Below are 17,739 nucleotides of genomic sequence, written 5' to 3' on the forward strand. Positions count from 1 at the left end.
CTGGAACCAACCTGACTGTGCCAGGGGTGAGCTGGGACTAATCTAGAGAAGTTGTGTGGAGGGAGAGAGCCAGGTCTCTGGTATTCCCCCCCTTGATCTACCTCAGTTTAGGCCTCAGCCTTGTCCAAGCCAGGGAGTAGACACCCCCAAGCCTTCCACATCCCCACAAGCTGTGCCTGGGCCAAATCAGCCCTTAGGAATTCAAAAGTGATCTGATTCTATGAGTGTCACTGTCAGCTTTTAAGTATTTATTAGGGGCACTGTATTTATTGTATTTAACCTATTTATTGCTTCACTGTATTTATTGGTTTACAGTATTTATTGCCTCAGAATATTTAATTGCCTGTATGTATTGCACTTTTATTTATGCCTTCAGTATTTATGATCACCCCTATTTATTGAATCATTCAGCCAGTATTTATTTGACCTGCACTATCTAAAAAGTTTGTATATTGTGATTGTTATTTATTTTATCCAATCAGCAACTAAGAGAAAAAGAAGATAAAGAAAGATATTTTCATAATTTTTACGGTGTAGAGTCGTTTTTGGAACGGATGCACGCATGGTTATTGTTTGGGTATGTCGTATGCTTAGCACGGAGCCTGATTCCTGACCACTCGAGCCAAGCTACCACAGTGTGTCCGGTAGACCACCACCACCCTTTCAGAGTGGGAGTGTGGTTTTCCAACAAGCAGGGAAATACACATTGGCCAAAGTGGGGACATTACAGCTGGCCTTCATTGACCTTTCCCCGGCTTTCGATCTGGTAAATAGATAAAAGCTATGGTCCATTCTGATAGATATGTGAATAGATCAATGTTTAGTTCACTTCTTGGCTGACTTGCATAGGGCTCTCTCTGCAAGGGTGAGAGTCAACCAAGAAGGTAATTGCACAAAGCACTTTAGGTCCGGAGGAGGCGTCCGTCAGGGCTTCATTTTAGCTCCATTGCTTTTTTACTCTGTATATAAATAATTAAGGAAAGTTTTTAGATTCTGCCAGCTTAGACATTCCGCGAATAGGGGACAGGGATATCCCTGTGCTCCTATACGCGGATGACGCTGTATTATTGGCCCGTACAGCTGTAAGGCTTCAGAGGCTTTTGGACTCCTTTTGGACCTTTATGAAATCATTGGACCTAGTAGTTAACATAGCGAAATCACATACAATGACCATGGGTCAGAGACCAAGAAAGCCAAAAACTTTCTATTGTGAAGGCGCAGAGCTGTCTAGGGTGACCTCTTTCACCTATCTGGGGATCCACGAGAGGGGCTCGTGGGTCCCCCAACAGAAAGCTAAAAAAGAAACGCGATGGCAAGGTCTACGGCTGCCCTTCATGGTTTTGCTCAGTGTTTGGGGGCCAGGTCAATCGCAGCCATGCTTAATATCTATAGGTCTAAATGTATAGCCATTGCAGGGTATGGATCTGCCATTTGGGGTTACAAGTCGGTGGAGGGGTTACAGACAGTCGAAAATAAGTTTCTATGCACTCTTTTGTCGGTCCCCCAATCTACCTCTACTTTTGAAATACATCAAGAGTTCGGTGTTAGTTATGTATCAGGTTGGCTGAGGCTGGCCCCGGTGGTTTGTTAGCTTAAGACCTGGATTAATCCAGAATTGACTCTAAATCGTGATCATTAGGGATTGTGTCTCCATGGAGCGAGTTAGCTGTATCCTGTGGCTACAACATGTTAAGCAAATCTTATATAAACTAGGGCATCCAGATCTCTTTGATTTTCCGGACAAAATAAGAAAAGAGGATCTGGTGTGGGTAAAAACACATTTTTAAAATTTATTGTCTGTTGAGAGAGACGACTGAGCTAACGAAACCCTCAGTAAAAGCCTATCTTTTGCTAAAAACCTCTCACAGATCGAACTTTATGACAATTGTCACTAAGCCCTTCCATTGCCTGCTTTTAACTAGGTTTCGTATTAACTTGATTCATTTTTTACTAGCCGATTCGCAAGGTTGGAGCAGGGTGTGCGATTTAAGCCCTTGCACATGTAACAACTTTTCAACTCGGGACACTATGCACTTTATAATGTTTTGTGATCATTATAGTGTTATCCGTAGCCGGTTTTTACTTCCAATTTTAAGGGGAAAAGGTTTTATACAGGTCAGACCTACCTTACTCTATCTTCAGGTGTTGAATGATCCTTGGGAGATATTTAACATTGCAAGTTACCTAGTGGCAGCCGTTAGACTCAGGAGAAAACTGTATCTCTTGAGAGGCCTTTCGAGTGTACCCGTATGACTAAATGATTACCTTTTTAATGCTGGCATTTTAATTTTGAATATGTTATTTTTTATTTTTATCTTAGTTATCTGTTACGATATATGTATTAATGGCAACTCTGGTTTTTTTATGTGTCAACGAAATCTGACTATTTTTTAGGTTGCCCATATTTATTGATGATTTGTATTTTAGATGTTTTTATTGTGTAGTGTAATATGTCGTGTGTGTTGTACTTTTATGTTTTTTATTAACCCAATAAAGGGGTTTTGACTGACTGACTTCAACACCAGTCAGACTGGACTGCATGTACTTTTTGGGCCTCCCTGAAAACCACAACAAATCCCCCCCCCCCCTCTGACATTATTTCAAGAGTGTACATTTTCAAAGTCGAGCCGATTATGAAATTCTTCAAACCAAGGATGCAGTTGTGTTCCTGTTACTCAAACTACAGCTGTTCAGGATTTCTCTGCAATCATTTTTCTAAACTGCCAAGATTTCAACCAATGACAGATCACCTCTAGAAACAGTAGATTCACCTATTAGTTGGCCCACTACTTCCATCTACTGTTCAATCGAAGGGAGACCAAGAGCTTGCCGAGTCTCTGACAGAGACAAAAGGTATGTTGGAACTGAAAGATGAGGAGAAAAAAACAAAGGAACAATGTTGAGGCCTTGTACCCTCCCCCTACAATATATATTTAAAAATAAAATCCAGAAGGCCAGGACCTCCATGACGGAATGGTCAGGACAACAACCAAGGAGTAGTCTGTTGGTTTATAACCTGGTGATGACTGCTGGGGGAACATTGAGGCAGGCTCTTAGGGCAATAAATATTCACAAGGCCGATGGGGAAAAGTGGAAGACCTAATCCAGGTTGGGGTAGTAGTTTGGCTTCTGGATGGCGGACTCCCACCTGGCGTACGTGAATCCCTCAACGTGGTGGGAGTGACTTCCTCTGTGATGAATATTTAGATCACCTGTGAAATTTAATTCAGAAGTAGTTTTGGCCCACTTGACCACTTATTTTGTTTGATCAAGGGAAAACTTTGACGGGCTGGGGAAATGGGGTACAGTGGGCACAGGGGCTGGAGACTATTACTTCAGAGCATACAAGTGCCCACTTATCCATTCCACACTCAAGTTCTTACTTAATGTGAAAGGGCTAAATTCCCCTAACAAAAACAATTATGGATCTGTGTCGGGAGGCGTGACCCTACCCTTCCCCCTCCCTCCCCCCAATTTTTGTGTTCTTGCTCTGTACTAGACACCTGCTGCAAAAGGATGAATTCCAAATGTCGCAGAAACTATACCCCACCCAGTTTTGGCTGTCATCTCCATCAGAAATGGCTAGATTTGCAATACTCTAGAACACATAGGTGGGGAATGGCTGATGGTGAGGGGACATAAGGTGGGGCAATACATCAGGGTCCAGCTGAGGTGACACGGTCAGCCTACGGTCTTCATAAATGTCTACACACTAAATACTGCACATGAATCCGTCTTAAAATAGACACTAGAAGAGATGCTCACAGAAGCGGAAGGAAATATAGTAGCAGAGGTTTATTTCAAACTGGCATGGGATCTGGACTTTGATAGGCCCCCCTAAAGTCCTGCTGTGCTACAGGACAGATGTCAGAGAGGCTAAGGAAGGGATGAGGAACCCATCTACTCACTCCTGCGTTTGTATGTGGGCTACTCTCCTTTCTATAATTTGAGCTCTTATCATACACATGTGGAGATGTCCTGGGGAGAAGGAAGAGGTGGCTTTGCGACGAGTCAGTGATGATTTCAAATAAAGAGCTTTTGAGGCCCAGTCCACAAAGGAAAGGAGCTATAACATTTTTTAAAGAGTAACTTCGCATCATACACTTTTGCAGCTACTATGTGGAATATGTGTAAAGCAATGATACTCTGAGTGGTCAGTGGGCATCGGTACAAGAGGTGGTGTAGCAATCTAATTCGAAGCCAAATTTGATGGATACATCAGAGACCTAGAAGGCATGGACTACAGAGATCTCTCAAGTGCCGTGCAGCGTCACACTTGGCAGAACCTGAGAGTTATTTGAGAGTCATAGGACAAATAAGGGGAAACTGTTCTGGTCTTCCGTCAAGGACAGCTGGAGGGAATGAGTATTAATGAGAGGTTACTACTTCACATCCTGGAGACAGCAAGTTAACGAATGGAAAAAGCACACAGCACTTTGGTTTCACAATGTTGCCTTACTAGCATACCATAGCGTACCTATCTAAGCCACAGAGCCTATATTGCTCTCAAAAAATGATTGGAGTTCGGACCGAAGGCTACGTACAAAGTCTTTGTCCTGGAGGTAACGGGCATTCAAGCGCCATATAGGCCGCTGACCTCCCATGGGGTGTCATATGGCCATGCCTGAACTGGGGTGGCAAGCAAAATAACGGTGGATTAAACCCAGATCTGTGACTGGGGGTGAATGTTTTGCCAATGTGCAACATTCCGTCCATCATCTTATGTGTTTTGCTCCCATGGGGTGCCCCAGGTGCAGCAACGGGGGAATGATCTGGGATGCCCCCGGCCAGAATCTGGTTCTGGACCAATTTCAGGCAATCCGGGGCAGGCAGGAAGACCAGGTCTATCCGAGAGTGAGTGTGGTGGGCTGCAGAGGTGTGCGTGAATTGCCGGTGTCGAGGAAACCTCCAGGCGTCGCAGAGCCCCCAGGCTGCGGCCCAGTCGGTGAGACGGCGAGCACCGAGTCCCTGAGAAGACGTAAGGGGTCCGTAGCCGTCGGCTTCGGGGTCAGGAACAGCATTGAAGTCTCCCATCACCACGAGCGCCTGCGGGAGGCGGGGAAGGAGATGTGAAAGATCTTGAAGCCCGGCAGCCGGGGATGTGGGCGGTATATAGATACAGATCAGTAGCACCACTTGGCCCTCCAGTTGGCCCTCTAGCGCGATGTAGCAACCCTGCCGATCTCTCGTGACCTGTGTATCCATTAGTGGGAAAGAGCGGTGTAGCAGGATGGCGGCCCCACGGGAGCACCCTGTGTGATAAACGCTATTGTAGCCCCTCCGTGCCAAGAAGGGGCAGAGATCCTCCAAGAGGTGGGTCTCCTGCAGCAGGAGAGCTTCCAGGTGATGTTGGTGTGTGAAGGCAAGGACCGCTTCACGTTTTACTCAGTCTAGCAGCCCGTTAACATTCTATGACCTAACCTGGAAGGTCATGTGTGTGTAGGGTGAGGGGTTATGTAGTGAGTGTGTAGTAATGTATCCTTGTGGGGGTATTCCAAGGGTCCCTGGCAGGCCCTACCAGATGTGCCAGTGGCAAGGAGAGGAGAGGTACCCTGGGACTGCACATTATGTGCACGTGTCTTAACCTGAGAGGGAAAAGAACAAGGTTAAACAGAGCAACAAACAGTGTGTATACATAATCCCGCCCCCCCCAACGCCCACCCCTTCCCATGCTTCTACACCAGAAGCATCTGTCGCCCTACAGAAAAAATAAAACAAGTAAGTAATCAATGTATTGAGTAATATTCTAAGTGTCGCAGTGACTCTGGGAACACCCCCGGTAGTCATGTAGGAATCCTCAGAGTTTGACCAAAGTTATTTAGGGCCCGGTAGGTGGAGGTAGTCCGGGTCACCTGGGTTGATGTGGCCCAGTGGAATCAACACAGCCTCATGGCAGGTGAGCTGCGAGGCGGGAGGCCCCTCAGGGCCTTGGCCTCCGCCGGGCTCCAGGCAATGTCTCCAGCCGGATCCGGGAGCGCCATAATCCGGGGCCCCAGACCTGAATCAAACACGGCTTCCTGATCTCAAACTCTGTGTTGCCTCTTGATGGAGAAATAAGAAACAACGGACTCTGAGACCACGATGAGAAAGAGATTGTCCGGCAGTCATTCGATATTAAAGCTGCGTGACATGTCGGAGTAGGGAACGGCCAAGCCCAGTCATTGGAAACTCCGATCCTCCGCCGCGGGGCTCTACTTTCCATCCTCCGCGGCAGCGCTGGGTGGTCGCTCGGATGGTGAAAGAAGGTTCTGCCTAGGAGCCCCGGACAGAGATACTGAATAGCCCCTTCCCTTCCCCCCCCCCCCCTTGATGTGTTGCGCTATCTGTGGGGTTTAGGTAGTCTGTGTATCCAGGGTACGGGGTGCCTCCTGTCGCCGGGAGGGAGAGGTGGCAGTGCCCCGCAGCGGAAACTCCTCCTTGAGCCATTGCCATTTAGCTTCGGTGTGTCCATAAAAAGGGATTTGCCCAGGTAGAGGACCCGGAGGCAAGCAGGGAAAAGCAAGCGGTATTGAATCTCCATTGCCCTCAGGTTCTGCTTGACCTCTCCGTATGAACGGCGTTGCTGCTGGACCTCACAGGTGTAATCCGGAAAGAGAAGGACTTTGGAGCCATCAAATTGGAGATCAGTTTGTCTGCGCACTTCCTGAAGGACAGCTTCCCTGTCTTGGAAGTTCAGGATGCAGGTGATGATGAGAAGAGGCGGGGCCCCCGGCAGCAGCCTAGGGGTCAGGGCCCGGTACACCCTTTCGATGCCAAACCATGGGGATAGGAGGTCGGCGGGCATCCAGGCTTCCACCCAATTCTCCACTCGGTCCACTACCTGTCTAGCATTATCCCCTTCGACCCGCCCCGGGAAACCTATGATGTGGATGTTGTTGCTTCGTGAGCGGTTCTCTGCATCCCCCGCTTGCTAGTGGAGGTCAGCTGTTCGTGTGAATAGAGATGTGTTTTTGGAGGCTGGAGATGTCGTCCTCCGTGGATGAGATCTGGGATTCCACTTCAGGCTGTAGCGTTGCGGAAATCCTAGCGCAGCAGGGCCACATCCATCTGCACCTCCCCTATCTTGTTCTCCACCGCTGACTGCGAAGTCTGGATGGCCTGCAGTATTGTGGTGAGATCCGGGTGAGAGGGGCCAGTTCCGTCACCCCAGGCGTGGTCTGAGGAGTTTGCAGAGGGGCCGGCGGTTGACTGGTCCATCTTCGCCTGTGTCTGTGTGGTGCCTGAGCGGGCCGACCTGTCCTTGCCCAGCCTGGGTCAGAGGGGATGGCCTGGATCGAGGATGCTGTGTCTACCTAGATTTCACCAGGGTCCCAGACAGTTATGTCCCTGGAAAATGCAGAGGAAGGGGCGAGCCCAGGTATTCACCCTGTACGGTCAGGCGCCCCGTGTGAAATCATGGCCAGCGGAACCGCAGTCCGCAAATCCAGGGGTGGTCTTTCGGCATCCACGCAACTGCACCGACTGCTGCGGTGTGGGATTAGGGATGATGCAGTAGTGGCCCTCCAGTAGCGGGCACAGAGCAGGGGCCTGATCCCCAGCCGGTTGCCGAGCAGAGGGCCGAGACACCGTCCGACCTCCAGAGGCCAACAGGGACACGGTGTCCTCGGGGCGTACTCAGTCCCATCAGTGGAAGCGCGGGGAACCCAATGCAGCGTTTGAGAAACTCCTGCAGGGAAGCGCCTTGGTGAGTTTCCAGGGCAGGGCCACCGGTGGAGGCCAAAGGGGAGAGCAAGCCCTGATACCCGGCCTTTCCCTCCCCTCGTTGGGTCCTCACTCCAGGCCCCGGAGAGTCCGTGACCACCCCCAGGTGAGGAGCGCAGGGATCAGGCAGGCTAGCTAGCCTGTGCAGAGTGAGGACAAATCCAGGATCCAAGGGCCCCCGCAGGCAGCCAATCAGACAGGCGAGCCACCACACGGCACCTGCACTGGACAGCACCTTCAACTAGTGGCCAGGAAACAGGGCGCGAGGCAGCTCCCAACCGGCGAATGGATCAAGTGGGTCAGGGGCCCCCACCCCTCTTGGGCATGCCTCCTCCTCGTGTGGGTCTCCTGCTCCGTGTCCGCCAAGGAGCGGGGTGGGCAGGAAAGGCACCTCAGTCTGCGCCGCCTACCCCTTGTGGCTCACGGCCCCATTCGGTCCTATCTCGGCTGTCAGTCGTAGTAGAGGAGGGTCCGCGCATAGGAGGCTCTGGTTCACCTTGCAGCCGCCTCGACAGCTGAAGGACGAGGCCTATTGGAGGCGAGGTGGGCCCCCACCACGGAGCAACCCTGCCGTGCACAGCCACCGCATGATCAGCCCGAGATCGGTTCCCGGCAGGGGGAGCCAGGCATCACTCCATGGCAGGCTGACCAGAATTTTAAAGCAAAAATCGGGACAATTCACAACAAGCATTTGACAATGCAATAGGTCTCGCATTTACTTGAGTTTGAGCAATTGGCATTGTAAATGGCAATGCGTTTTAATATATCTATGTATGTAATTACTATGGCTACAGAAATAAACAGACATTGTTTTAGGAAATAACGGACTAAGGTTTAAACGTGTCAGGCATACGCAATTAATAAGCGTCTTACATTAAAGCGCTTAAGCTAAAAATTAATGCTCAGCATAGTATAACGCCTAAGTGGCATTTTACGAATCCTACTACTGCACCCAAACAGGTTACAGTAATAGCCGACCTACCAAAACGACGTAAACTTTGTTTCTGTAATATGACTAGTGGCTATATACAACAATGCTATACTTTAGGACTAATTTAGCGCTATAGAAAATGGCCCAAAAAGCAAATACATTTTTAAACCATAAAATGCTACAAAGGTAACATAAATTTCCCCCCTACAACTACGGTACAAACTGTGAGCCCTATCTGCACCTCTTACAAGAACCTGCCTGGACCCGGCCAACTTAAAGTCCAAACTAAAGTGTAGTGGTAATAGTAGTTTAGCATATATAAAGCATAGGCAAATATTTTTCTCCCTAAAGTAACCACTGCTTAAAGTTTGCCCTTCTGTATCATTTTTATTTTCAAAAGCTTACTCGCCCGCTTGGAGCAGATTCAGTCTCCAACAGCCACTTAGTGAAACAAGCAAACCTGGTTTTAGAACACTCATTTTCCAAATTACCGGACCTCTTGTTAACATGCATCTCCCTCTCGTCTATCTAATAAGGCACTTGTACGTAATGTGGACGGCACTGATACTTACACAAATTATTTAATCCAATGCCAGGCAAATTACAAAATACAGAAGGCCTCTCAGTGGCTCTGCATCGCTGCAGCTCATATGACAGCCGAGTCAAGTAAAATAGTCACCTATTATAATAGTAAAAAAATGCACAGCCCCATTAGACCCCGTTGCAGTACCTGCTTGGACCCAGCCCACTTAAAGCAGTAAGTAAAGTGTAATGCTAACTACAATTAAACATATAGAAAGCATACGCAAATTATAGTAGCTGTTTCCACATAAATAATTAACTGCCAAATAAAGCGTTACTGTATTACTAATAAAAACGGACTAGTCATTACGGGCAAATTTCTAGCATAAGGCAAACGTTTCCGCCTTTGAAGTTTGCAGAAAGCTGGTTCTAGTCACAGCGCTACACGCAAGCTCAAAATCAGTGTTGAGCATATCGTACCGCACAAGTGACATTTTGCTGCTACTGTTAGTACCGAACATCTAACTAAACTAAAATTACATCTACAAAAAGCCATAACTGTTGCCTTTATAAACGTTTATGAGCACCCATTTGTGGTAAAAATACATTGGCCTAAAAGTAAATTAATAGTGCTTTGTGTATATGCTAAATGTTGCTGGGCAAAAGACTAAAACAAAATACCAAACAAAAACAATGTGTAGTGTACCTCAAGTTAACTTACAAATTATTTCCTAGGCATAGAAAAACCTAAAGTGTTCCGTCTGAAAACGTGGTTTTGGGGGGCCAAAAGCAGACCAAAAGTCTGCGATAGTGTGATGTTTTCGAGTGAAAATCGACACTTTAGAAAGGAAACAAGGGCAGGCTAATGAAGCGCTAACAAGCAGAGAATGACCGATTAAAATCTACTCGTAGGCAGCATCTGTGGGATGTAAAACAAGCACAGCAAGCTGGTAAAGTTGTGTTCACACCAAAGCACGCCGGAAACAATCTAAAAAAAAAAACATGTAATATTCAGCTCACAAATGCTAATAATCACAAAACCGCTTTAGCAAAAATGTGTTAATACATTTTTTACAAACGAGTAAAGATTTTAACTATTAAAAAAAACAATATCTATTTGTCACAAATTAAGCTGTAGAATATAATTCAATGCATAAAATCCCCACCTCCCCCAGCACTAACAGCTTGTGGTGTAGTAAGCTGTTAAATATACATAGCGAGCGTTATTGCCACATATTTTGTTAACAGAAGCCTTGTGTGCACCCAAAAAAACACTAAGGTTTAAACATGTATGTTGAGGGATAGCACCCTAAATAAGAAGGAAAATGTAGGCGGGCCGTAGATTCAAGGCATAACTTGCAAGGACACCGGTCTGCATTGAATGAAGCCTGAGTTGCCATGCCAGAATAGCTTGGGGCACAGGGAGGTAATAAAGCAGCCACAAAGCTGAGTATATTACGTTTTTGGCCTGCTGTACCTTCCGCTGGGGTTGAATGTGAAGGAGTTAAGAATGAGTTGGAGAAGTGGACAAAGGAAGTGGAATTAAAACGGCTGGTTGAGTAGGAAGCAAAGGCAGTGGGGCAGGACTGGTGACTGGGGGTTGGGAGCTTAACAAACAAGACAAGCCCGGCGGAGCGTGGCGCGCGCGCTTGGCGGGGGAGCGCATTCCAGGCGGGGGAGCGGACCCTTTGAATTGCGATGCCAAACGGATTGCATGGCGGCACGATGCGCGTGATTGTGCGCGTGCTAGCCATGCAATCCACTTTTTGGGAGCACTTTTAAAACCCGCTTACAATAGTCTCGCTTTGCGATCGCTTACGCGATAGCAAGGCGAGACCTAAAAATAGGAGGACTATAATTTTACGTCCAGCGAGCGCACAGAATGACAGCGCTCCTCAGCAGAGAATTACTAAACGGGCAGTAAGAACATACATAATATGCTATTTTTAAACCCAGTAGCTTGCCTGTGAATGAAATTGCTTTCTTGGAACAACTGCTAACTATCCCCGCTTTGTAAAACATAAAAAACACCTCCCCCCGTTTTTAGTCGACCGTCTCCAAAAACCGGGACATGAGCTAAATTTCTCGAAATCTGCCCGGACAGCTGGTGAAAAACGGGGACCGTCCTGGCAAATCCGGGACGCCAGGTCACCCTACTCCACGGGCTCCTCCTGGGTGAAGGGCGGGCCCATCATCACTCGTCCCCCGCAGTCGCCGACCTTGCCTTTCCGTGGCGCCAGACAGAAGGCGCAGGGCGTGGCTCCGGACCACTGTGGATCACGACCAGTTGGCAGGGCTGCTAATAGTCACCATTTGGCCCGGATTGTGGCTGGATCTCGAGGGTTGGGCTCGGCGGGACGTTAAAGTGCGTCCGCCATGTTGGCCTCCTTGGCCCTGTTCCCAGGCATGCACTATCTTTACTAACATTCAAAAGATTGAAGCCTTGTTTTCTCGACAATCCAGACCCGGTACAGTGCTTAGTTTATATCGGCAATTACTTTTGGGCGGGTACAACAGTTCTTGGATAGAACACTAGTTCAAATAGAACAATGGTTTATCCCACTACAGACCGTATTGATATTCCAGATAGAAATGTCTCTTTACCAGACATCATGGACTGGGGCAAGGAGGAAAGTGATGGACGATGTTTTGGTGCGTTTTGTTGATTCCAAAATTTACAAATTCACGCTAAAAAAAGCTCCTCCAACAAGAGCCATCAGCACGTCCGTAGCCTCGAGTGACTGAGGGTCAAGGAGGATCTTGTGTTCTTGCTCAGAGTATGGCACATATAGATGTGGTGGAACAAGAAACATTTGTTGTTAACAGACCGTTTGCGGCTTGTAAGCAGCTAGTGACAGTGAAAACAGTTTACCACTCTACACTCACATGCCGGACCTAAAGATTCTGTGCAAGTGGTGACATATCGCAGCACAATTTGGAAGTGAAGGCTGCGTTGTTCTTGAAAGAGCTGCTAAAACTGTCAACTTGGTCTGAAAGTAGGGCAGGGTACGCTCTCTTCAGTTTCTTTCTAAAGATACTTTTGTCTGTTCACTTAAATCAAGCTAGTGATTTAACAAAGTTCTTTGCGAATCCTTAGGGTGGGCTTGAAAGAGTTTTACCTACTTTTGAAGGTCCGCACCATTTGGTCGATTTATATTGACAAAACTAAGTAAATGTACCCAAAAAACTAGAGTTGATTGTAAATTTCACTCGACCTCATAAGGTCAAAGCTATCTAAAAAATCTAGTTTATCAGGATAGATTGTTGTACATATTCAGCGTTCATTTTTACATTCGGTAACAGTTTTTCTGGTAGAGACTGTCTAACAGCAGATTTCTCACCGACCCTCCCACCTCCCTGTTCTGTCACCTGGTCTCTTTACTTAAAAGTGATCCCAGTTTAGGAATCTGCACACTGGTCTCAACCAATCTGATTGGCTCCGCATCTACAGGCACGAAGTGTCAAGGAAGTAACAGATGTCAGCGCACATGGTTGGCGCCTATATATGTCCACGCACGTCACATCCGGCGTGGAGCTATATCGGTGTGGAGCCATCAGCACCACCTGCTACTGCGCGCAGGGGTAATACTGAAGATTTTCCAGATCAGTCTGACGCTTGGGGAAGTGTTCAAAAGGTGAGGAATATGTGGCTAGCTAGTCTTTACCTGAAAGAGCGTTACCAAAGTTAAGCAACTTGATCTTTAGTGGCCATCTGACAAGCGGGCAACAGTGGTATCTGTACACACTTTTACAAAGCATTTTTGTGATCATACTCGGCTAAAACTATATTAAGTATTTTTTTCACCACTGCTGCTAAAACTTTCCGTCGGCTACAGCCAATGAGGGTGCTGCTTTAGTCTATGCACATCTTGTGGCCTACAACAACACATTCTGTAACTAAATCAAGTTGCATAATAATTGGTTTGCAGTGTGTGTTGTAGATTCATAGGCAATCCTTCTACGGCCCCACTGTCCTGAAATAGATATAGCAAAAATGTATAAATACACAAGACACCAGTACTTCAATGGTGAAAATAAACAAGTCTAAAGTGGAGTCTTTCTCTCAAGTCATTCTCCACTCTTGAGCGGGAGATGTTGACTTGATCATGAGTCATTCCAGGTATGCTCAAAACAGTAAATAAGACCGAAGAGAAACAAGTCAACATTGTATGAGCTTGAACCCCACTAAAACAGAACTCCTAGATATTGCACATGGTACCTGGTCTGTAGTAGACTTAAAATCTTTCTGTGCTGGATCCTCTCCCATCCCTGCCTCTTCTGTTCTTAGGCTGGGCATTTATAAGGATTCTTACCTTGCCTAGGAAAGACAGGCAGCAAAGATGGCAGTTTTATTTTTCAGCTGAAAATGTTGGATATATCTCCCTTTCCTCAAAAGATTATTCCATATCCCTGTAAATAAAGCCCTTTTTCAATAGCGATTGGACCCCGGTCTTGCCACACCAGGAAATATCCTCCACCTAATTCAAAATGAAGCCGCCCAGCTAAATAATGGTGACCCAAAATAAAACAAATCTCCCCCATCTTAAGACAGCTGCACTTTTTGCCTAAACCGGAGTCATTTTAGGGCAATGTTTATTGTCCACAAAAAGGTCTCTTTAGCTCGCTTGCACAAAACCCTCTATCATTAAAATCCACTCAACTGTTTCCTTTATGTCCCCAAAGCCAGAACGGTTGTCATCAGCGATGGATCTTTTTCCATTACGGCAGCAAAAACATTGACAACTCTCCTGCTAGCTTTACTTAGCGAACACGCTCTATAGCATTCCAGGAAACCATTAAAACTCATCTATTTAATTTATAGACTGAGCAGTTAGTCATGGTTATTTGGTTTCTTAGCACGTAGAAACTCCGGCGAATGTGTGCCATCTTAGTACCACAAATAGAAAGGGGAACACTTGTAACTACAACACTGTCAGATACAAGTATTTATTCATCACCAAGGACAAAAGGATACACATTGGGAGGCATGTATTGTAATATTTCAGCACTTTTGATTAGTGCCCCTGAATTATGAAGCCATATTATAATTTGACATCTTCCAGAACTTGCATTTTAATCCTCATCTTTTTTTCTCTCTGCAGTCTAAAGTGGTTGGCGGGACACAGAATGGTGCAGATGGCCTGCAGTCTCCGACAGGATCTGGAGAGAAATCCCCACAGGACAACGCTCCGTTTTAACTCCAGTGGCACACAAATTCCTTTGCACAGTCTGGCACCAGACAAATGATGGCTCCTGCCACAGGAAGTCTGTGCAAGAACCTGAAGGGACACACACCCCACATAAAGTTCAGTTCAGTCCCCACTCTGTGCATATTCATTGCTGCTGGATTCTATCCTAAATCCCATTTTTGTACTGTTCCTACCTTTACACTAACCTTTCTAGGGACCCTGGATCACTGTGCTAACCTCCTCCGAGGACGCTGTGATGGGCACACTGCTAATCTCCAAAGCAGGTGTACCTTAACGGGCCCTCTGCTAACTGCCTCTGGGCGTGTATGATAGACCCACTACTAAACCGCATATTTGGTGTCATGCAGGACTCACCATTAACCTACATCGGAGGTGCAGAAACTAGCCCACACCTAACCTACACAGACCATGTGCTTCAAATCTTCTCTTCCTGAGAGCCAGAAAGCCTGAGAAAAAAATGAGCTGGTTCATGTAGACACTAGTGGAGGGATTGACATTTAAAGATGTGAAGTTGTAGTAAAGGAGAGGGAGGAGTAGGTAAATGTTCCATTTGTTATTTTAAATAAATGGAAGCATCACGTTGCTTTTTGTCCGTCTGTCCTGTTTCTAGCACTTCCCAACACTTACATGCGAGTGAAAAGGATTGGATTAATGCATGAATTGAATTGTGATGCAGTTTAGGGATTGGTAATCTTGTACTCTTGGTTACTGAGTGTAGGTTGTGATGTGTGGTATGGGTAAAACACTCCCAACCACATATAAGGCATTGCTCACATTGCAAGAAAAGACTTCCCAAGCTCTCCATGTTCTGTGTGCAAGGACCCTGAAATCTGTGACTGACTATAGCCTCCCTGTGTTAGGAGTTCCCCATCATGCCCTTGCTAATTCCCACCCGGTCCACAACCATGGGCAGCTAATGTCCCACAAGTAGTGTAATAGTGACCCCACTGGAGGTTAGCAGCTATGTATGTTCTCATGCTGTCACCCCAGCTTTAACAAAAGCATTAGTAATGTGTTAAGATTTTTTTTCCACAATTTTTAATGTAACCGAGCTTAGAGAATTGATAGCTGAAACCAAGGATTTTAAAGCTGCAATTGGGGGATTGTATCCATGGACACGAAAATGAGAACATACGCCTTACATCACCGTACGCTTTACAGGTTTCCTATATGTTTCTTTTTAAATATAATATATATAAATATGTATGTATAGAAATTTGTGAGGGTCCTGCGTTTAGTTTGTTAGCTGTCAGAATTTGTCATAGTTGCAGCAGGGTTCTGCTCTATATGGGTGTTTATAATACTAAGGAGAATGTTCCTACTTTTAGGATGTGCTTTAACTCCCTCCAAACATTGTAATACAAGATTCAGATTTCAAAGGTAAATGAAAAACTTCTTTGCCCCAGTCAGAAAAATAAGATTACTCTTTGCAGTGGTAAATTCCTCCCTGAGTTTTGGAGGAAGTGTAACCCATGGATTGGTTTTTTGTATTTTCAAGCTGAAATGTCCATATCAAAGAATTGTTTTCCAGAAATGTCGGTCAGAATTATGTGAAATGTTCCTCAATCAGTTTTTGGCTGCTTTTGGAATGCTGGCCTCTTACATTATTGACATCTTCAGAGTGGGTGAGCGATGCTTCCGTTGGGTTCCAGGATGTAGTTCGTCTTCCACTGTAGAGGACAAGCCATGCTCAAAGCTCTTATACTAGTGACAGTTTCCCATCGTACATCCTTGTGACTACAGCTTGGTGAAACATCTTTGGCAGTCAGGACCCGCTTCCCTGTTGTTCCAAGTCAATTGCTGATGGGATCAGTCTTACTTCCTACAGTGCCACCTCAGGTGGTTTCTGGAAGCTTCATTGGGTTTCATTGTAATGCACGGTATGGCATCAACATGCACTGTGGTGCTCCCTATCAGATTGATGATATTTGCTTATGTAGGTAGGGTCTTTGTGTGTAATTGAAGGTTGGTGGCATAATTTATCAGATGTGATTGGAAACGGGAGCATACTCTCACTCTACAGCACTGTCAAGGCATCAATAATTTTACAGACAAAGAAGTGCATTTGTATATTGATTAAGGCTTGGTCTGCTGCATCCAACCAGCCCTTCCACAAGCTGAATGGGCCACATTACTAAATGGTTATTTTATTCCAAAGATCTGACTCAGGATAATGAAGGAAAGCCACCTTCTTTCTGCCCTAGCCTCTCCCTAAATAATTATTCACGCACCCACCCCAAACAAATCTTTGCCGTTATGTCATTGAGGGAGAATGGGAAAAAACCCAGTGTCTGGGATATAAAGTGTAGACTAGAATTTCAGCTATGTTTGCCTGATTTTGTTTCTCACACTGGTTTTGTAACTGCCAATAATAAAGAATCCTTTATTGCATTACAAGCTGTGGTGTGTCTGAATGAGTCTGTCTTTTCAGAAGTCTGTTGTCCTAAACTGACGGATATTTGAGTTGTTTTGCTAAAGCCCAATGGGATTCTGCCTACTTAGATTTAAAGATTTGTTTGTTACGGTAATGAAATTCAGTGATAGTTGGTCTTTCCATCTGTACGCTGGAAAGGATTTGCACACGAAGTAGAGCACTTTGTGTTGGCTCCATAAAGCAAGTACAGAGTGGTACCTTCTAAAGGCAGCTGCTGCTTCAGAGTCCTGGCGCTAAAGGAACAAATGAGCAGGAACAGAATCTGCAATTCCCAAAACAAAATAATCTTAAAATGAGATTTAAACTGGCTTTCACTGTGAATAGTACAGAAGTACAGAGGTAAAGAGTTCTAAATACTTGGTGCTAGAAAGGAAAAAGATCTATCTCCTGATTTTGCTTTCCGTACATGCACTTGTAGGGAAGTATTTTATTAACCTGTTCTTAATGTACAGCAGGCTATACTTGTGGAATGCTCTGTAGATGATAAAGTGTTTTGAATTTCATTCTAAATTGGATTGAAAGCCAATGCAATTGCTTTTCACCTGACAGAATGCATTTTTGAAATGTTTAACACAAGCCGGGCAGCAGCATTCTGAACGTGTTGAAGCCCCGTAAGCAATTCTTAAGATGCTCCCAGATAGACGACATTGGCATAGTCTATTCTGGAAGCAGTCAAGGCATGAATAATTCCTTTCTAAGTGTCTAAAGAGATATTTTAAAAACGTTTTCAAAGATTTTAGGAGACCAAAACACGTGGCAGTTGTGGCATTGACTTGAGGTTTAAAAGGTAATGCTGTTTGTTGTATCGCCCCAAGATTCCTGGCAACTGTTGAGGGGGTAGGTGCTTGCCCCAAATTGGTGGGCCAGAATCAGGTAGTATCAATTGGGCAAGAGAGTACCAAATACAACATTTTTAGCTATGTCAGAATAGAGTTGCAGAC

The 17,739-nt window shown here is 45.8% G+C and overlaps 1 protein-coding gene across 29 annotated transcripts in view; it reads left to right on the forward strand.

Moving 5' to 3' along the window:
* The window catches only part of TPD52L2 (TPD52 like 2), a 167,454-nt gene extending 150,693 nt beyond the window's left edge, over positions 1-16,761 (forward strand). For all 29 annotated transcript variants that reach the window (XM_085619620.1, XM_085619621.1, XM_085619622.1 and 26 more), the window contains one exon: positions 14,257-16,761. In XM_085619620.1, the coding sequence (XP_085475746.1) occupies positions 14,257-14,352 (96 nt within the window). In that variant the 3' untranslated portion in view covers positions 14,353-16,761. The remainder of the gene's footprint in view (positions 1-14,256) is intronic.
* Positions 16,762-17,739: the final 978 nt, after the last annotated feature.

This window comes from Triturus cristatus, chromosome 7, assembly GCF_964204655.1.
Source record: "Triturus cristatus chromosome 7, aTriCri1.1, whole genome shotgun sequence".
Classification (NCBI taxonomy): Eukaryota; Metazoa; Chordata; class Amphibia; order Caudata; family Salamandridae; genus Triturus; species Triturus cristatus.